The sequence below is a fragment of the Plasmodium coatneyi genome, chromosome 11, assembly GCF_001680005.1.
Source record: "Plasmodium coatneyi strain Hackeri chromosome 11, complete sequence".
Classification (NCBI taxonomy): Eukaryota; Apicomplexa; class Aconoidasida; order Haemosporida; family Plasmodiidae; genus Plasmodium; species Plasmodium coatneyi.
In genome coordinates, this window is record NC_033566.1 from 213,926 (window position 1) to 235,226 (window position 21,301).

Sequence of the window (21,301 nt, forward strand, 5' to 3'; positions counted from 1 at the left end):
CGCATTAATGAGGACAAAAAAAAAAAGAAAAAAAAAAAAAAATTAAAAGGAAACCTGGCCCAAGCAGGCGTTTGCGAACTGCCTCCCCTGCTATTGCTACGATGAGTAGGTCTTACGCCCACATGTGCATTGGCACAACATGTTTCACTGTCCATCCGTTCGTCTGCGCATAACCATGGTAGGGAGCTACCCCCTCTGCACTGCGCGTATAAATGTACACCCATATGTGAAGAACGCATAGTTAGGCAGAAACCCCCCCTTTAGGTGCACTTGGCCTTTTTCCCCAACACTTGCTCTATCTTCTCCTTTTCCTTCTTCCTCTTGCGATTCTTCTTTTTGGAGTTCTTTATAAAGTCCGTTATCAAATTCATGTAGTCTTCCTCTCCGTCAGGCTTATCCGTGCTAGCAGCTGGTCCGTTGGGATCAGTTTTTTTTTCTTCATTGTCCCCAGAATCTAGGCAGAGAGCCTCATCTGAGGTGGCCACATTGTGGTCCTCAAGTGATTGGTCCACGTAATCCTCCTCTTCTGCTTCCCCTTCCTCCTGCTTATGTGGTGGTTCGTCCTTCTCCCTCTCCGTGGCTAGTATATCCTGGAACATTTCCTTCGCCTTGAGGTACTTCTTACTATTCGTGCTTATCGTCTTGGTCTTTTTATATTCCCTCAGCTTCATGAAGTTTTTTATGTACCCATTAAACACGTTGATGTCCCCCTCTACCAGGGCGTCCAATATTTTCTTCTTCACCTCGTCGGTGCCCAGCTTGAAAAAAGTCACAATAGTGTGGGCTCCTACATAATGGCTAGCTATTCTCTTATATTCACTCTTAAACAACAGAATAAAATTTCGCAAATATTTTTCGTTTATCAAGTTAAATGTGTGTGCGATCTTTTCGCACAGGACGGACAGGTTCTTATCACAGGCGAAGTACAGCAGGATGTTTCCTCGTAAGTCTGCGTTTTTCCGTATGAAGGGTTTGACTCTTTTGCCATCTCCCTTGGGGGGGGAGTTATCATATCCCCTTGTGCGTTCAGGCCCATCTGCATCATCTCCATCATTTCCCTTGTCCCCATTTTCATTCCCCCCATGGGTTCCCCCGAATGTTTGAACAAAATTGTCATACCTTTCTATATCCTCCTGGCTAGCTACATTCCCATTTACAATTTTTAAAAAATTACAAAACTGCTTGAACGAATTCGTCACCGGCGTGATGGATTCCTTCGGAAAGGACAAAATATGCGTCAGGATGTAGTACCCGTTTGTGTCCACTTTTATGTAATCGTAAAAATTGTAGTTGTTCAAATTGGGGCAGTCCCCTTTATGGTCACTCTTGCCGTCCTCTTCGCATGGCTCCTTTTTCTCATTCCCGGTGAACACTTTTTGGATGACGGGGTGCAGGTCCTGATAACTCCGCATGCACAGGATGCATATCCAGAGGAATTTCCCATCCGCTGTACCACCATCGGTGGCATTACTCGAACCATCAGTTTTACGACAGTCCGTGTTTACGGCACCCCCCACGCGTAACCACCGCAGCAACGCGCTAAGTAGCAACTTGCAATTCCTCTGGTAACATTGTGACAAGTCAAACAGGCGCCTCAAAACGTTGAACTTCTTCCTCCGAATAATCAAGTCGATGTCCAGATTTTTCATGAGCAAGTCGAACATCTCTTCGGTGACATGTTCCAATGTGAGGTAGTTGAACATGACCAAGCTGGAGTAGGCATTGTCACACACCAGACTATTTATGTTTTTTAAAATGTAGACATTGAAAACGTAGAAAATCGGTTCAGTATTCATTTTGAGCAACTTTTCTATCATGATGCTGGGCCCATCCATCTTAATGAGAATGCTGAGCATTTGCTTTAGGGGACTCTCATCATGGCATTTGCAACCTTCCCTTGTCTTGATTATGAAATACTTTTTCGTTTTTTCGATTAGAAATATTTCTCTCACTAATTTATCGCATTCCACATTTTTCTCCTTCAGCAGTTCGAACAACGTTCCCAACGCTGGAACTGCATACGTGTGGTACAACAAAGGGGGGATGAAATGCTGACTTTGGCTCTCCATAACGTACTTGTCATCTTTGAGGGGTTCTTCCGCCCGCTCACCATGGTCATCTCCATTACGAAGAGCACTCTCTTTTACACCGTTTCCAACACCTTGTTGATCATAGAAGATGTACTGATAGAGCAGATTCTTCATCGGGAGGGAAACCTTCGGATTGGCAATTTCCTCCGTCACCTTCTGAACAATTATGTCAATGTACTCGTAAAACAGGTCATCTCCCTGTTCCTTTTTTCCACCCTTACTTTGCCCTTTGTCCAGGTACTTCAATTCAGTCCTTGTGCTCGTTCCCCTAACTTTGGACTTTCTAAAGGATATATTCGAAATGTTAATATTTAGGTAGCCACCCAGGGAGTACAAAAATGACCTCAATACGTGCGTTCCCGATTTGTTTAGCATCAGGGTGAATAGCTTCTCCGTGGTGATGGTACAAATTTCTTTGAAGTAAACACCGACCGGTTGGTACCCTTTGTTTCTTTTTTTCAATTCTTCAACATACTTTTCCTCCACTTTTTTAAAAAAGGAATATACGCAAATAACAGTCTGCACAAAATGGGAAGCATAACTGGACAATGCTAACTTGATGTAGTCCGTACAAATGACGTGCAAAAAATGGTTGTAAATTTCTATGCACTGCATACTCATTTTGCCATTCCTCCCATTCTGTTCATCCTTCCCATCCTGGTGATCATGCTGATCATGTGCATCCTTCTCATTATACTTTAGCAGGAAGAAACAGTAGTATATCAGCTTTTCCATTATTTTTGAGCACTTCCTCTGATCTGCTAACTCTTTCTCACTCCCTTTTATTTCCTCCTTTATCTTTACCAAAATGCATATGTCGTCTTCAACATCGTAGGAGTAGTTCAAGTTGATGGCACCAAAACATTTATTTCCTTTTTTTAAATTATCTTCCTTCAACTCGTGAACAAAATACTTCTCATACTTTTCATTTAAAATGTACGAAATGTTAATCAAGTAGTCTATAATTTCTTCCACATTTTTTTTTCCTTCATTCTTTTTGTATGTCTCACCCTTCCGATTAAATTTACCTTTGTCTCCATTCTGATTCCCGTTGCCGCCCTTATTAAAATACTTCCATTTATGCCTATTCGTGTTCGCTCTAAACCCGTTCATTGTGCGTTAGGTTGACCGATGTAATATGTACCGAACAGTCACCTAACCTTTGTAATCGTCTGCTCATACATTGGGGCCAATGCATATGCATATTGCTTACAAGTGGAACTAAATACACAAAAAAAGGAAAGATCTTCCTTTCTCTTTTTTCTTCCCAATTCTATATTAGCTGCAAAAAAGGAGCTGCTAATATTTGGAAATGTATATATACTGCCTCAGCATTGTACACGAAGTTTATTCCATTTTTTTTTTTTACCAATGAGAAAAGAGAAATGGAATAAGCTTCAACTATTTTTTTTTTTTTTTTTTTCGCTTTTCCTACATGGTTGTTACTGCTCAGTATATTTGCCACTTAAATATTTGTTCACCAATTTGTTAGCGCTGTTCTTCGTTCTGCTGCAAAGATGGGGTAGTCACATACCTCTGCTTATTGGGATAGAGATAATTGCTTGGTTCCGCTGTTTTGCTTTTACTTTTTTTTTACCGTTGTTGCCCCTCTTTTATGGTTGCACCATTTTGAAGCTTCTTCCCCCAGAAGTGAGCCTCCCGCCCCCTTCAGCAATTTGCCACGTCAAAAAATGGGCGACAGTTTTAACCGCACCAAAAATGTTATATTCCCGACGACGCCCTTTACGTATACAACTGCGCGCGTATTTTTTTTGCAAACTATGGCGGGAAAAACGAATTGGCACCGGGAAAAAAACACTCGCGGAAAAGTCCCATATTATGTTCTGTTCCTCCGGATTGCAATAACACCTCAATTCTTTTTATCTCCTTTTTTTTTCTATTCCCCATAAGCCAATTTATCGCGAAAGTATGACTGTAAGGAAGCCACTCTGATGGTAGGGAAAATTCTTTGGGGCATTTTCTTCCCCATACACTTGTGCCTATAAACATGTTTGTAATTTTATTTATTATTATTATTTTTTTTTTTTTCCAAATGGACGCATAAAACGTGTGAATTTGCCTGAACGGTTAAGGTATTTTTTTTTTTCAATTTCCACCTGTTTTTCAAAAATCGAATCGTGCTAGACCACTGATGGGGCGAATTCCCAAAGGTTGAAAAAGGAAAGGCGGTTCCTACGGGCCCTTTACGTTCTATGTCCATATGGTGTATATGTAAAATGGAAAAGACCAACGAAATGATGTGCCACGTGACATGCTACTTAAGCGTTCGGGCAAATAACGCACACATGGGTGAGAGCGGCCAGTCTACCATTATACCGCACAGAGCATCTTTGGTCGTCCACAATACTAAGACCACGTAATGTTATTTCATTCTTTGCGAAAATGAAAATTAAGCGACAAAAAAAAGCACTTCTTGCTGGGTCTACTTAGGGTTTCGTGAAAATGTTCCTTTCCCAAAAGGAAAAAATAACTGCCGTCGAAAAGAGCAGTCCAATGGATGAAATTGATGCACGTGAATATGGACAACCATTTGATGAGTTCCCCCCCTTTTTTTTTTTTCTTTTTTCCTCACCCTCCTACGAAAATTTTATCCGTAATATGTTAACAAAAATGACATAGGTAACTTTTTTTTAAGTACATATGAAAAAGGGTGTTTCCTTAAACAACGCAGGGAGCGCAAACACGTAGACCCGCACTTCTGGAGGGAAAAAAGAGCTAAATGGAAAGGCCAAACGTTAAGGCGATAAACCGATGTCGCGGTGACATGGAGTAGGAATGCGCCACAGTAAGAACACACATTATACCGCGTAGGCTACTCGTTCCCCCATGGGGATTACCCCCCCATGTAACAGCTGATTTTCCCAATTCTCCCAATTCCACGGTTCCTTCGACTTTCCCGAGAAATAAAATGCGACGCGTAGGGGAAGCCATGCTCATCTTATACTTTGCTTTGCTGCCCCCATTGGTTCTCATCCCCCCTGTGCTCAAAATCAACTGCGTGCATGTAGGAAACGACTACCTGCGGGACCTTCTAAAAATGGGAATATTTGAAAAAAACAGCACAAAAATAAAAAAGGAGGTGTTCGAAAACATAAGCCGTACGCACGAAATCTACTCGTCCTGCAAAACCTGCATCAAGCTGATTCAGTTGATAGGGAAAATAATCCAAAAGAAAAAAGAGCCATATGTAGATATAGCCATAGAAGACACACTGGAAACAAACTTGTGTGACTCTAACCTCTGGCACGAACATTTCAACTACGACGAATTGTTGTATAGTGAACACGTCCTCGAGTATTGCAAGGTCACTTTAAAACTCACTAGGGATAGCATAGAGCAGCATATCTACCAGTTTTACAGCAAGGAGGAATTATTTTACCGGAGAGTCTGCTTACATATCAACCCAGTATGCAAAACTGCCATCCAGGAGGAGAAAATTAACCTCAGCACGGAGTCCAAAGTTAAACTGATCTATCAGCTATACTGTGACTACTTAACTGGAGAGGTATGTCTGCGCATTTTTTCCTCCACCGGGTATGCACTATAATGTATGCTACTGCACAACAGTTCATTCGATTGTCTACATATTGGGTTCGCCCCCTTCTATGCGTCAGAAGAACCACCAACCCGTTATGTATCCTTTTACCATTATTTATCCCATAAGGGGACTCCCATTTTTACCGCAAATGCTGCACATCCACTTTCAACATTTTAAAAAACTCCCCTCCACACAGGAACACTATAGCCAAACGAGCCAAGGCGTGCCATATAAAAAAATCGAATCCGCAGACAGCTCAAATTTAACCCTGAAGAGAAGCGACTACGCAGTTGTCCAATCCGAAATTGGGACAATGCAACAAAAAAAATTGACTAACGATTTTGCAGCCAGGAAATTGAGACTTCTTCGAATTAGTGAGGTAAGGAGAGAAGAATGATGAAATGGTTCACAGACTAACCCATCGCCGCTTTCACATTTCCCTTTTCTGTTTAACCCCACTCCCCCCTTACCGTTACACGAACAGCTTGCCGATGACGTACTGGAGGTTTTCCTGCGGATGAAGCAGCAAGACGTCTTTAAGTTCCTGTTTTATTGCCAATCGTGTGAAGGTACGCCAAAAAAAAATAAAATAATAAAATAAAAAAAAAATAGCTAACTGCATGAACCGTTCAGGTGAAAAGCTATTCCAAATGGCACCAAAGAAAAAAAAAAAAAAAAATATGAACAAAAAAAAAAAAAATATGAACAAAAAAAAAAAAAAAAAAACAACAGTTGCGCTTATAAACCTGCACATGTAAACTCACTAAGCTGTGCAAAAATAAACGTATGTCCAAACAGTACCCACAAGGATGTCTTCCCCACTTTGCAGACCCCATACTGGAAGTAAAAATTAAAATACACCGCGTATCGGACAATGTGGATGCCATCATTAAGGGAAATTACCAGCATGATTTGATCATGAATGACAGGCAATTTTTGCTATACAAACGGCCCACTACATGAATTACAAAATGGTGGGGGAGCCAAATTAGTGTAACTCCTTCGAAGACTTGTTAATATTTACTCATGGGGTAATCTGTTTGTTCTTCCTACCCTTGGGAGAGGCCTCCCTTTTTTTGTGTACCCATACTTACCTTCCGTCACGCCGAAACAATTGTAACTGGGTTAGTTATCCCAAATGGGAGTCCAATCGCTTCACTATTCGAGCCTCCAAGTCGCGGTACAAATTATCCATCTGGGAAGTAAGGAGGGAAAAAAAAAAAAAAAAATGTTCCTTTTCGTTGCCCCTTTTTGCTTACGTGCCACCTCCAGGGTGTGACCTCACCATTTAGCTCACCTTTCCGATCAAGTACTCCTCAGATGAACTCCATTTTTCTTGGCCCTTCTTCCCTCCCACGTCTACCTGACCGGAGCTTTCCACTCGCTTGCACAACTTTTTTAAATTTTTATTTTCTTTACACTTATTCGTTTCGAAGGTGATTGGCTCCTTCTGTATTTCGAATTTGTTGAAAACGTCTTCCACCTCTCTTGTGAACGCATCTTCGGAGCTTTTTCCGACTGGCAAGTTGTTTATTTCGCCAACATGCACTGCAGGGGGAAATGTTTGTATATATGTGTGTGTGAAGATAAGTCCTCGTTGCGGGTGAAGCAGTTCAACGGAGGTAAGGAATCAAACAAGTTCAGCCTCCACACACGGGGTAAAACGCTTATAGACTGACATAGCTCAGTGTGGAGAACAACATCGGTAGAGGCACGTTTGTTAAAGTGGTAAAGGATTGTGGAAAAATGATTTATGATTACAATCCCCCCTCCCCTGCGCTACACAGTTTTGCACGCAATTTCTCACGTACAGTTTAGCAATCTCCTGACGTAGTCCCCCCCAGAGGGAGTGTCCAAACTGCAGACTGTGGCATCTTCGTCGAAGCCAATCTCATCATCCATTTCAAACTTCCCCAAATGGTCAACCCCACCGTCAAAATGTATATCATAAATTGGGACAAAAATAAATTTATAAAAAAAAAAATTTCGGAAAAAAGTATTTAAGGCGTACTTCATTAACAGTTTTAGAGAGGAGTAGGAAAATATTTTGACGCAACTTGGCGACCTGTTAATTGAATGACGTAACATGACCTTTTTGAATTCTGCAAAAAGGTCCACAACATGGGCTCCCCCCCCATTTACTAATTTAAAAAAAATGTGCTTCATAATTGATAGGTAGGTTGATATCTCCACGACAGACAAGTCTCTACTAATACAATACGTCAAGGTGTTATAGAAAAGATCGTTTACAATTTTTTTCATTTTTTTTCTTCTCATCATGTTTGTACTGTACACATCGCAGGAGTCACACTCGCTTATAATACTGTCCGATGTGACCCCATTTTGAACACCATACGGGGAATGCTCCCCTTCCAAACTTACAACGTTGCCTTGCTCAAACCTCTTCGCCTCCACCACTTCATCATTTAAACCAACTGGTAGGAAGTCATCAATAGAGAATTTAGCCTTTTTGCTCTTTCCCTTTTTGGCTATTTCGTCTTTGCTTCTAAAATGGATATTCAGTTTTTTTATGAGTGCCCTTCTCTGTGTCTTTCTATCACTAATGACTATTATTTTCCTCATCTCATGTTTGTTTATGTCTGCACAGGTTAGGAAAAGCCCCCCTTTCCTCCCTCCATTCCATTCGCCTTTCGGCTTATTCATTTGTTGCCTTTTGAAAACACAAACGTTCGTAAGTGGTGAAAGGAGTCCTAAGTGGACAGAAGGGGGGAAGGAAGCGGTAACTGCGTACGTCACACACAAAGTGAACGCTCCGTCGGTTGAACTTCACCTAAAGCTTCCTTCCCTTCGAAAATGGAACAACTCAACAAAAAGGAAAAAAAAAAAATTAACTGACAAATCTGATCTTCCACCCGGTAAGTGTCCCCATACGTGGAGTCATTCGCACCTTCCCCTCTCCATAAAGCACCGCATGTCAAAAGGGAACAATTTTTGGGAAATTTTCCTTTTACTGTTACTTCGCTTTATTTTACATCCTATTTTTTTTTTTTAACTTCCCCCAATGCAATGTTCACCGTTTTTGCAGACCTGCGTATGGAGCCCCACAAATAGGGTCTCCTCCACCGGCTACGTGTGAAGCCCCTCAGACGTGCACCCCAATTGTATGCGAATTTATTCCACATTACCTCAATACGTGGCGCTTAAAATGGATACATTTGCCGCACCACGCGAGGATTAAAAAAATAAAAAAAAGAAAAAGACACGCCACACAATTTTAAAGAGAAGTAATTACCACGTGCGATGTCGCCAAACGAAGTGCTTCCACGTAAAAACCAATATGAGGATATGTCCTCACAAAAAAGAGTTCAATTAAAGGGTTTTCAAATAGCCACGTAAAAAATGAAAAAAAAAAAAAAAGGACGAAGAAAACAAAATGCACAATAAAGTATTGCACATTGACGGGGGATGGAGGGGGGAAAAAACATTTGGAAAAATATTACACCACAAATTTAAATGGATAAGCTTAATGGTTATAAAAACTGGATTTCCGTCGGCACGGAAGAAACACGCAGGAACAAACGAAAAGTGGGCGAAGTGTGCAACGTGCGCGATGTGTAGGTGTCACCATGCGACATCCCCAAGGACGCACAAACACATAAATTCGCACAAATCAGTACATTTGGGGGGAGGGGGATAAACCTGCCCTTACTATGTCAATGGCGTTATCACTTCCGAGTCGTTCTCAAATTTGAGTATCCTTATTGGAGGTTAAAAAATTTCCTCTTCTTTTTATCAGTATCGTTAACATAGTGAAGTATGGGCACATCCTCCGTTACGCAGTTGAAAATTCTCCATATGTGGTACAACACCAGGAGGAATATTTTCCACAATGCGTTCACAGAAGTGGCTCACCTTCTCCCATCTTCTCTTGGACGCATTTGTTCTTACTTCCCCCCAAATTCGGACACAGATAACAGTCTACACGGGAAGGATAAAAAAAAAAACTGTACACAGATGCTCACATTTCATGTATCCCTGGAGGTGCATAGCGGGTGAACGCTCCCTATCAATAATGGTTGTAATGCCCATAATCTCTTCCTCCAGGTGTGTCTTCCCCGTAACCGTTGTGCATATTCATGTGGGATTCCGCTCGATCGTGTTCGCCTCTGCGTTCATCCCCGTTGGGAAAGTAGGCTCCACTTTCGTTTTCCCTCTCCCGGCTTCTGTGCCTGTGCTTATCCTGGTCACGGTTGTGGTGACGATCGTGACTGTAACTGTGATCCCGCTTGTGGTGGCGCTCTCGATCCCGGTCATGGTCTCGGTTGTAGTCCCTTTCTCTGTGTCTGTCCCTGCCCCGATCACGGCTTCGGTCCCTATCCCGGCTGTCCCTGCGTCTGTGTTTATGCCTGTGATGATCGTGTGACTCACTGCGTCTACTTCTGTGGTGACGGTCCCGCTTGGAGCTTCTGTGCTCGTCCCTCCTGTGGTGTCGATGGCCCCTGTGCATGTCATTCCCATCATCACTATCGTCATCATTCCGCTCATTGTACAGCGGCACATTCTTGTAAATTTCCTCTACCCTCTTTTTGTCATTTCTGTACTTATCTTTGTTAATTAAAGCCGTCAGGTTAATATTATGCGTGATCTTTTTCCTTTCATCTGATCCTCTTGGAGGTCCCTTCCCACCACCCAGTCGTCTAGGAATCCAATTCTTCACAGTCCTTCCTCTTTCCACATCTACGAGAATTCTTCTATTGTCTATTTTCTTCCCATCAGCCAAATTATACGCATCGTTAAAACTTTTTGTGTGTTCAAATTCTATGAAGCCATATCCTTTTGGTTTAAAATTTTTATCATAAATTATTTTCACTTTTTTTATCTTTCCATAAACTTCGAATTCTTTTTTTAATTTTTTTTCATTCACATCGTAAGATAATCTTCCAATGAAAATTGTCTTCTTTGGGTCCTCTGTTAAATCTTCATTTTTAAATGGGTCATAATTCTTTCTCAGTTCCTTCAGCATTAATTCGTTGTATGTTATTTTTTCTTTCTTTTTTCTTTCCTTTCTTTCTTTCGCATTTTCCAACTTTATTTTTGGGGGGGGTTCCTTATCCTCGAAAAGATTCACATACTCGGAAATGCCACTGTACGGTTCGTGCTTCTTTTTCTGGATGGGTTTGTGAAAACTGAGTGGCGGCCTGGCTTGGAACAGGATTAAGATGTGTGGTGGCATTCCTATGGCCGACATTTTCCCCCTACACCTGTATGATATGCCTATGTGCGTAGGTCGTTGGGGGGTACTACAGAAGTTTAGAGCGCGGCGAACTCAACCGAACGAGGTGAATAACAACAAGGTTGCCACGGCAAAGAAGTGGTGACTCCCCTGTTTATGCGGCGTCTTTTCCGATCCCCCCTTTTGGGCAACTACGGAGCATTTATTTTTCTTTCCCTTTTTCCTTCCTCCAATTTTGGCGCAAAGAAGAGGGCATAGTAATCTTCATTTATGACAATTACTACGAGCATACCATGAGTAGTACATGCAGGACGTAAAAATATTTTTGCCTGGTAACCCTTTTATGTGTTTGCTTCGCTCCTCACTAAAATGTACTTGTTCTGGGGCATCACGCTGTTATTTCCACCGTCGCCCTTCTGGGGGATGCTGCCAGTGTTCCTTTTTCTGTTTTTCCTATACATATATTTTTCGCTTTTTTGCTTTGTTAAATTTTTCCATCTCCCTTTTTTTGCTCTCACATATGAACAACGCACTCTTTCACCATTTGGCAAAGGCTTCCGGGAGGGCATATTTTCACCGCTTCAGTTCGGCCTGCTTTCCCCACTGTGCGTGATTGCGATATGCTTACGCGCTTTGAGCTTTACTCACTTGGAATTTTACGATGCTCTGCTTTTTTTCTTCCTGGTCTGCTATAGTGACATCACACGTACGATCGGTATTCTTTTGAATTATACTACAAGAATAAGCTCCGCAATTTGCCGGCACCCAGCGGGAAAGGTCGTTATTTTTTTTTCTTTTTCTTGGTGCTCTTGCGGATTATGTGCTATGCAGGAATCTGCAGCGGAACCCCGTTTTTTTTTTTTTTTTTTCCCCTTTTTTTTTTGCAAGGTACACGAGCTGTGGCAACTCGTATATATTTTTTTTCTTTTCCTTTTTTTCTCTCGACTTTCTTCTCTCAGGACAACCCTCTGCACCCGCACAACGTTCGCTTAACCGCAAAAGGGATAAGCCAAGCGCAGACCTCCACACACACTTTGGCCAGAGAAAAAGGTTAAAGCGAAAGATGGAACGTATTCCAAGGAAGTAGCTGCATCGCTGTTGCGTGATCGATCCCACAACGGGGGAGGCGCACGTACATATGAAAACAGATATGGGAAATTTTGTGCTCCATATTACACGCAAATTAACGAAGCGCACGAGAATTCGTTCATGCGTTAAGACCATTTCATATGTCCCCCCAGATATATCACGCACCCTCACCCTCCCTCCGAATGCATGTCATTTTTACTCCTTCAGGTTTTGCCTACATGTTCTAGCACCAGAACGAACTTCCAAACCTCTGTTCCCAATCCGCTGCGGAATAATAAGATCTTACAGGGAGGTGCACAAGAAGCCTGTTTACCTGCGTCCATATACCACTGTTTAAGTAAGAGGAGAAGGGAACAGACAGAATGACTGCGCGTTTTTACCTTTGCCACCCACGAACGGGTGTTCACTCTCCCCCCACCCCCTTATAGGTTCAACCCAACAATCATCCTCACACCCTCGTGCAAAATGAAGAATGAAAAAATAAAATTAGTGAGCTTCGAGGGGGATGAATTCATTGTGGATAAGTACACTGCCTCTATGTCGACGGTCATACTTAACATACTTGAAGGTACGTGCATTCATGTGTTTGGGTGTGATTAGAATAAGGGTAACTCCACTTATTTGCGGCCACGTGAGCGCGTAGACACCCTCGTGCTTGCTTGCGTGTGCTACGTTTATCTGGTGATCTAAGCGTTGACCAAACCGGTGCATTCCCAACGGATGTTTCCTGACGTGCTTTCCTCCATTCGGTTGTGTTTCATACCGCCCGTTTTACCCCCCCTTTGCAGTAATGACGGCCGAGGAAGACACCATACCACTGCCAAACATAAAAACACCGATTTTGAAAAAAATCATCGAATACATGGAGTATCATATTAACAACCCCGCGGATGAAATCCCTAAGCCCCTCATCACCTCCAACCTGCAAGACGTAATTTGTCCCCCCGAAAAGAAGGGATTCCCACTGTCACGGATGTGTCGACAGGGACCTGTCTACCATCACATATCTATCATCATATGTGCAGCGTCCCGTGGGGACGTGCAGAACACGTTGCACCCTCAGGGGATGACGTGTAGGTTTATACATGTTTGTTTTTCCCGTCTATTACCACTCCCGTGAATACACCCCCCAATGTAGGTTGTTTCAATTTGGGACTACGATTTTGTGAACACGGATAAGGAAACCCTATACGAATTGATAGAGGTAAGAGAAAAGATGGGAAAAAAAGAAATAATGAGAGTCCTACTGATGGCAGTGGTAACCATGTAAGGCGGGCAGAGCCAACTTAGCCGAAAATTTTTGCCAACCCTGTTGGTCCTGTGCCCATCCCATATCTGTACACATAAGTTGCCCACACGTGGATTTCATAACGTGCGCATATGTTTATTTTTTCCCCCACGTACATACATATTTAGGCATCCAACTACCTCGATATAAAACCGCTGCTGGATTTAACCTGTGGAAAGATTGCCTCCATGATGAAGGACAAAACTACGGAAGAAATTCGAGCGGAGTTTGACATCGTCAACGACTTTACAAGGGAGGAGGAAAAACAGGTAAGGTTCATTCTTCAGGGAAGGGTGGGAAATAACTTAAGTGCAAAGTTTGGTTAGCTAATTTAAACCCTTTAACCTTTTTAAGGGAACGAATCATGCGCTCGATATTTTTCCAGGTGGGAATACTGAGGACGTTCGTCATTTGCCCACATTTCTTTTCCATCTTACAGATACGGGAAGAGAACAGATGGTGCGGTGACATCTGAAGAGTACACACAGGATGAAAGAAGGGCGGCCGCGTGCGAGTGCACTTCACGGTGGGCCATCCCTAAGCAATGGGGGGTTTGGGGGAAATAACAGGAGAAAGGAACAAACAAGCTCCGCCAAGCAATCCAGACCGGGGGGACCGATAGGACCATGCAGGACGCAGCAGATTAAGACGTATCAGACCGGGCCACCGGACCAGGGGACTCTCTTCACCACGCACCACTGCAGAGGCACTTATGACTGCATTTCATTTTCGGACGCACCGAAATACCCTCGCGTCCCTCACTCCTAAAAATTGTTCAATCCAATTTTATCATGCGCTTGTTATTTGTGCTGTATAGAACTAACTTTTTTTTTTTTTTTTTAACTTCTTTTCTTCTTTCCTAAAGAAGTAACCATCCTATGCAATATATACACTTTCTTAAAGGAAAAAGAGAAATCTTCACCTTCTATAATCTTTCTTCCCCTTACCCTACCATTCGACGCATATATATAAACGTATATAGGAGCAAAAGGTGCACACTTCCCTCCCCCTTTTTTTTTTTTTTCTTTCTTTCTTTCTTTCCTTCCCTTCTTTCTATTATATTTATTTTGTATACTGCTAAAAAAGGAAGCTAAAAGAAGAGAAAGAATATACCCTACCATTCATTACTCTCCCCCTTTCCTTCCTTTTGACCTTACCTTCCTTTCCTTTTTCTCTTTATTATTATTTAAAAACAAAAAAAGAAAAGAAAAAGAAGGAAATTTGCTCCTTTTTTTTAAGAAAAAAAAAGAGGTTAAAGTAACAGAAAAGAGGTGGGTTAATCCCCTCTCGTTCATTAAAAGAAAGAGGAAATAAAAAAAAAAGTGGGAGAAGTAGGAAGGTAGGTAATTCTTCTCTCTCCTTTCTTCTTTCTTTTTCTTTTTTTCAGAAGGAAAGAAATTAAGAAAAGAATAAAATTGTAAAAAAAGAAAGAACAAAAAAACGAAAGAACAACAAGAAAAAAGAAGAACGAAAAGAAGATTGAAGGAAAAGAATGAAAGAAAAGAGGAAAAAAAAAAAAAAAAAAAAGAGGAAGAGGTGAGGTGAATAATTCTTTCTTCTCCTTTGCACTTTTTTTTTAAAAAAAAAGTGCAAAGGAGATATATGAGTAGAAAGCATAGGGAGGAAGGTTGTTTTTTTTTTTTAGATTAATTCTTATGAATAATTCCTTAGTTAAGAAAAAAGGAAAAAAAATAATAAGAAGTGCAAAGAAAAAAGAGGGAAGGAGACGGAAGATTGCTTCTCCCTCCTTTTTCTTTTTAGAGAAGAAGGAAAAATTGCATAGGAAGGTTTGTTCTTTTTAAGGAACAAAAGAAAAAAGGGGGAAGAAAAACGGGGAATAAAGAAAACCATAAAAGGGGAAAAAGACGACGAATGTGAATAAAGGATGATTATAAGAAGGAAATGAAACGACGAAGAAAAAGAAAGGAAAAAAAAGTGAAAAAGAGTGAAAAGAATGAAAAAAAAATTCCGCACATATACACTACTTCCTGGAAGTGAGGAAGTCAGCCAGTTGTAGAATGATAATATGCATGTAGATGATGAATGAAGAATGTACGTTGCGCATACATAGTACTCAATGATGTACCAATTTTAATTGATAAATGATCAAATTATTGAATAAGTGGTGGTGAGGGATAAAAAAAAATGTCTCCAAAGAAGAACAAGTTCAACGAATTGAAGGAGGAATGGATAAGAACACAGGGTAGTGGGGGGAAAGAAGAAAAAAGGGGGGAGGTATGTTGTAATAGTGAATGTTCTATGTAGAATAGAAGTTGGACATTGTATAAAATTGTGTAATTCCCTCCTTCATGATTAGTAATGTCTAAATATTAAATTGTACGTGTACATGAATATGTTATTTAAATTTTCAGGAAGAATTATGGAAAAGAATAGAAAAATGGGTTGCAGAATTCCATAAAAAAATGAACAATAAGGAGGAAGATGCAATGGCCCAGACTGGATGCAACATGGTCCATATGGACAAAACAGAAATAACACAGTGGGAGAAGGACATGTGTGTGTATATTTTAGGGAATTTATGGAAAATTAAGCAAGTGGAAAAGGAAGATTCGGATAATGATGGATTAAATGGGAAAATAAGGGAATATGTACAATGTACAATAATGAATGCATGGTTACTTATATTCCAGCATATATATTGTGAAACGACAAATGTCATGCTTAGCGGCTATCAAGCAATGCAGACTTTGCACGAAGGGTTCATTATAGGGCCAGGGGAAGAATACAATAAATGCGAATATGGAAAATTTAGTACTATGAATGTTAAGGGTATGAATGTTCTAAAGTACATATTTGATAAAACGATGAGAAATGGGCCAGTTATGGGTAAAATAAGAGAAATGAATCCCGGAGATTACTGTGTTAAGAGAAGAAATAATGCAGCAACATCGGGAGCATCAGGAAGAGCTAATAATGGTAATGAGGACAGTGAAGCAGAAAATGGAGGAAAGGGCATATATAAAACGATCGAGGAGGAAGTTCCAGGTTTACAGAATAAATTAGAAGCAGTGAAGAGTAACTTACAGAAAGTAGCACAACCCTCACCAGCTCGCCCCAATGGACAGGTCCCACCGCATCAACCAACGGTAGCAGCAGGACAACCTGCACCGCAACCAAAAAAAATGACCACACAGCAATTCCATTTCATATCCAAATTAATAACAAATTGGGTAAAGGCACACGGTATGAAGGATGTGGACAAAATGGGGGTAATAAACTTTAAGTAGAATGTAGAAGTTGGATGATAATATAGGAATAATATAATAAAATATCATTTGTAATGTAGTGTGATTGTGAAAGGTGTGTGTACATATATATGTGTTTTTTTTTGGTAATTTTTATTATTGTAGGAAACAATATGGGGTGACATGCAGAAAGAATGGAAGGAACTGAAGAAAAGAATTACAAATGACACCGATGCGGACATAAAGCGCTTATGTTCCATAGATGAAGGCAAGAAGCACAATGTTAAAATTGAAGGCCAGGAGCAGGGCATGTGCAAGAACATGATGCACATCTACTATTACATGCAAGGGTTAAAAGCGGACGGTACAGTGAAGCGACGCACAAATAGTGTACAGGAGCAGGAGAAATCTTTCTTCCGTTGTATAGTCGGCATGATGGCCCTATTCAAATTATTCGGACACCGTGCTTGTTTTAAAAAATATACGGACTATGCGCACAGAGTATCGGAAGATGCCAGGAAGAAAGCAGGAGTAGCAGATAGCACTAAAATATGTGGAGGCATGAATTTTGATCAGCTTAAAATAGGTACCGAATTTATTGGAGGAACAATATCCGAATGGATTGGGGACCCTGAAAATTTTTCCTACGGGGATAGAACAAATATGAGGTGGTGGAACCATTACTGCGAGCAGGAACAACGAAAAAACCAAAGGAAGAGTACAAAGGAGGAGGAAGGGGGATGGATAAAGGGGAAGGATAAAGGGAGAATGTTGGATATAGTGAAAAAGGGGAAATACGTACCAGAAGGGAAGGAGGATGAAGTATTAAAAGAAATGGAGGAAAAAATAAGAGAAATGAAGAAAAAAATAAGATCACGCTACAACTGCCCAGAACTTAACGCTGCTGGCTTCGAAGAAGACGAAGAAGGTATAGGACATCCTTTTTAGTCTCTTTTTAATTTTTATAATGAATGAATGTATAGAATAATGCAATCTTCTTTTTATGTTAAATTAAAAGGAAAAAAAAAAAAAATTGCACAAAAAATATATATACTTATATATGTATACATGTATATATATATATACATTACTTAATGCACACATTCCCTTATACAGATGATATTGAAGAGTGGTTCACAGAGTTCTTCAATAGACCTGTTAGCGACAGTCAGTATTATGATCATGTGGAAGTCGAAGTTTTATCAGACACTTGTAGAGAAATGAAAGATAGTGGGGAGGATGGGGAAAATTGGACAGAGGGGAACGTGAAGTTCTGTGAAGTTTTGACGAAAAATTTATTCATAGCATCAAAATGTAATAATGATCAATACCCAAAGAAGAAATGCATAAAAGGGGGGAAGAGTTGTTACTATGTTCCACCGTGTGATTTGTTAAAAATTTGGTTAATGAAAGTATACGCAGAATGTGATATGAAGAAGGTGGAGGAGTTCGCATTTAATACATTGGACCACTGGGAGAAAACTATGAATAAGGACGGGAACTACACGAAGTGTGATTTACAGAAATATTCTAATTTATTTAGGGATGAAAAGGACATGTTACCTGAGTTAGAGGGTGCAATGACGAAGAGACCACTTCTAGGTGAATTAACAAAAGTACGTACTCAAGAATGGTGCGGAGTAATGAAGACCCACAGGAATGTGCCGAATTTGGTAAGGGAACCAGGTAGTAGTACACATGCAGGATCGGGGGGAAAGACTGAAGAGGGTAGTACAGAAATGAAAGATATAAAGGGTATTTTACAGACGTTAGAGAAGAAATTAAAAATGGAAGACGAAATACAGGAAGGAATAAATGAAGCCGTAGAACAAGTCATAAAAAAATGTAAGCTACCCCAATCACCCTTCTTCCTTTCTTCCCCTTCCTTCCATCCACACTAACAATACACCATTCTGACAACACCACCCCTTCATCTTTTGTACCCGTAAGGGTTAAAAGGTGTTTGTAGGATTTCGCATTTTAAGGGTGTTTGTGTAATATTTCGCATTTTAAGGTGTGTATGTGTAGGATTTCGCATTTTAGGGTGTGTATATGTAGGATTTCGCATTTTAGGGTGTAAGATTAAGGGTGTACGATTTCACATTTTAGGGTGTGTATGTGTAGGATTTCGCATTTTAGGGTGTGTATATGTAGGATTTCGCATTTTAGGGTGTAAGATTAAGGGTGTACGATTTCACATTTTAGGGTGTGTGTGTATAGGATTTCGCATTTTAGGGGATTGTGTGTATAGGATTTCCCATTTTAGGGATGTGGGTGTAGTATTTCCCATTTTAGGGATGTGGGTGTAGTATTTCCCATTTTAGGGATGTGTGTGTAGCCTTTCGCATTTTAGGCGTATGTGTGTGTAGGATTTCGCATTTTAGGACGTGTGTATGTAGGATTTCGCATTTTAGGACGTGTGTATGTAGGATTTCGCATTTTAGGACGTGTGTATGTAGGATTTCGCATTTTAGGACGTGTGTATGTAGGATTTCGCAATTTAAGGGTGTTTGTAATATTTTGTATTTCTCATCTTAGGATTAAAATTTTAGGGTATAGGAGCAGCAATATGACCTGCTACTTTAGCCACACCACAGGGGTGGGAGTACACCCGAAGGGTGTATACAAAAAATGAAAAATAAGAAAGCCGAAGAAAGGAGAAAAAAAAAGAAAGGGAAAGAAAAAAAAAGAAAAAGAAAAATAGGAAATGAAGGGAAAAGAAAAGAAGGGGAAGGGTGTACCGCCATCATCAACCTAATACCACGAAGACCATCCTATCATCATCACCATTTCTACAATCATTACTTCCTTACCATTTTACTGTCATACATTTTTCCTTCCATTTTTTCCTATCTGCTACAGACACACCCTGTAATGAACGTGCCCTTTGTGATCGTGCACAATGTGTAACACGTAAATGGTTTCCAAATAGAGCGCGCAATCCGCAGAAACAGGATCAATGGGTAAGGAACTGTATCGTCTACTATAGTGAAGTACAATTTAATGAATAATACACTCTGTATATATTAGCCGGAGGAATAAACACTAATCATATGCACTCATAACGTATACATATATATACCCCTTCTTTCTTAGGATGGGGATAAGGGCTATTGGGATGATGTTAAAAAGTTATTGGACCCACTGTCTCAAGCTATGACCAAGAATGGCCAAACTGATAGTAACCTGTGTAGTACCATGAAAGAGGCAAACAAAGCAGCATGTCAATTCATTGTGAAAGGGTTAAAACATATATATGGAATTACAAGGGGCACTGACAGCCAGGATCAGCAGTTCGTTCTGAACAACCTCATATTCCATCGAACTATGTCTTGCGTCTTATTAAATGCATTTGCGGATAAACTGGAGAAACTGAAAGATGAAAAGTCGTGCGACGTGAAGAAAGGTATAGATCATGCTTTTAAAGACGAAGGAAGTCTTTACAAAAGTGAATGTAAGGATGGTCCATGTGAACAATGCAAGAGGGAACAGAACATTGGAGATTGTAATATAGGTCAGGGTAAGATAGGACCCCAATTGGACAAAATGCTCCAGGAGAAGCAAAGCAAAATAGAGGAAATGAAGCAAGCTTTGGAAACTGCATGTAAATCCCCTCCTCCAGAACCAGCACGACCGAGTAATACACAACCTACCGAGAAAATCGACGCACCAACGCCGGAAATTACAGAAAAACCAGATCCTGCGGTTCCGAAGCCAACAGAGGCATCAGCTGCTGTACATCCTCAGACACCAGGTGCTGTATCAGAAACAGCACAGTCAGGCGAGAACATTACTGGTAGTTCTACGGGTGGATCAGAGAAACAGACTCCTGATAAACAGTCCAAATCAGAAGAAAGTGGAGAAGGAAAGTGTAAAGCCAACCTGAAGAATGTTAGTGCTAACAATGGTCCTACGGGTGTTAGCTTCGCTGCAGGGTGTACGTCTGATTCAGATTTAGGACTAACGGAGGACGTTCAAAGAATGCTGGACGCTCAGGAAGCAAAGGGACAACCTGGTACTTCCGTTGTCTATTTTCATGGAACTGAACAGAGGATGCACATACAGAGTACACCCAAGGAATTCTATATGTCTTATATTTATAAATGTATTATAATCACTTTCCTTCTTTTTACTCTTCAGGCGCAAAAACTGATACAGGTGAGAAAGGCTCCACTAAGCAGGATGACGCAGTTCCCCATCCAGGACAAGCGTCTGTTCACTCCGATGCTTCCACTGGAGAAGTTAAAGACGGTACTATTACCAATCCTCGAGCTGGCGCAGAATCTGTTCCTGGTAACAGTGATCCAAAAGGAGGTCCTCAGCAACCACCTGGTGGTGGTAGTCATGCTCGCGATCAGGGTCCTATTCAAACAGACCCTGCAATGGGAGGACCACAACGTACTTTACAGGGGGAAAGTTTAGGCACTACATATCAAGTACTACCCCCCCTAACACCTCGGTCACCATCACCTCCAAAAACACCATCAGCATCACCACCTGGGAGTGTTACAACAAAAAGTAATGGACCTGGGGGGGGTGCCGAAACCACCCCCCCTTCCGCTATTCCACTCAGTCAACGGACAGACCAACCTAATGTTACTCCATACCTTCCTACAATTCCCGTCTTCATTGGTATTTCTGCTATGAGCTACTTACTTTGGAAGGTAAAAAAAAAAAAAAAAAAAAAAAAAAAAAATTCATGTTCGAAAAAAAAAAAAGAAGTAAAAGAAAAATAAAGAAAAAAGAAAAAAAAAAAAAAAAAGTAGTAAACGAATTAGTAAGTGGGTGTAGTATTTCCCATTTTAGGGATGTGGGTGTAGTATTTCCCATTTTAGGGATGTGGGTGTAGTATTTCCCATTTTAGGGATGTGGGTG

General features: G+C 40.8%; 6 protein-coding genes across 6 annotated transcripts; 3 read left to right on the top strand and 3 right to left on the bottom strand.

Annotated features, from left to right (window-relative positions):
- Nucleotides 1-260: 260 nt before the first annotated feature.
- On the bottom strand, nucleotides 261-3,203 carry PCOAH_00032180 (Uncharacterized protein; the record flags this gene model as incomplete). The annotated part of the gene is made up of 1 exon (XM_020060013.1): nucleotides 261-3,203. One exon carries the CDS (start codon nucleotides 3,201-3,203, stop codon nucleotides 261-263), a length of 2,943 nt encoding a protein of 980 aa, XP_019915943.1.
- A 1,816-nt stretch (nucleotides 3,204-5,019) lies between these two features.
- PCOAH_00032190 (Uncharacterized protein) lies at nucleotides 5,020-6,612 on the top strand (the record flags this gene model as incomplete). The annotated part of the gene is made up of 4 exons (XM_020060014.1): nucleotides 5,020-5,616; nucleotides 5,846-6,028; nucleotides 6,134-6,218; nucleotides 6,479-6,612. The coding sequence occupies 4 exons, from the start codon at nucleotides 5,020-5,022 to the stop codon at nucleotides 6,610-6,612; spliced, it is 999 nt and encodes a 332-aa protein (XP_019915573.1).
- A 166-nt stretch (nucleotides 6,613-6,778) lies between these two features.
- PCOAH_00032200 (Uncharacterized protein) lies at nucleotides 6,779-8,313 on the bottom strand (the record flags this gene model as incomplete). The annotated part of the gene is made up of 3 exons (XM_020060015.1): nucleotides 6,779-6,844; nucleotides 6,947-7,197; nucleotides 7,461-8,313. 3 exons carry the CDS (start codon nucleotides 8,311-8,313, stop codon nucleotides 6,779-6,781), a joined length of 1,170 nt encoding a protein of 389 aa, XP_019915861.1.
- A 1,363-nt stretch (nucleotides 8,314-9,676) lies between these two features.
- Nucleotides 9,677-10,858, bottom strand: PCOAH_00032210 (U1 small nuclear ribonucleoprotein; the record flags this gene model as incomplete). The annotated part of the gene is made up of 1 exon (XM_020060016.1): nucleotides 9,677-10,858. The coding sequence occupies one exon, from the start codon at nucleotides 10,856-10,858 to the stop codon at nucleotides 9,677-9,679; it is 1,182 nt and encodes a 393-aa protein (XP_019915705.1).
- Nucleotides 10,859-12,397: 1,539 nt separating this feature from the next.
- Nucleotides 12,398-13,695, top strand: PCOAH_00032220 (Skp1 family protein; the record flags this gene model as incomplete). The annotated part of the gene is made up of 5 exons (XM_020060017.1): nucleotides 12,398-12,500; nucleotides 12,721-12,863; nucleotides 13,071-13,136; nucleotides 13,349-13,489; nucleotides 13,660-13,695. 5 exons carry the CDS (start codon nucleotides 12,398-12,400, stop codon nucleotides 13,693-13,695), a joined length of 489 nt encoding a protein of 162 aa, XP_019915621.1.
- A 5,438-nt stretch (nucleotides 13,696-19,133) lies between these two features.
- Nucleotides 19,134-20,848, top strand: PCOAH_00032230 (SICA antigen; the record flags this gene model as incomplete). Its single annotated transcript, XM_020060018.1, has 2 exons — nucleotides 19,134-19,163; nucleotides 19,523-20,848. 2 exons carry the CDS (start codon nucleotides 19,134-19,136, stop codon nucleotides 20,846-20,848), a joined length of 1,356 nt encoding a protein of 451 aa, XP_019916009.1.
- Nucleotides 20,849-21,301: the final 453 nt, after the last annotated feature.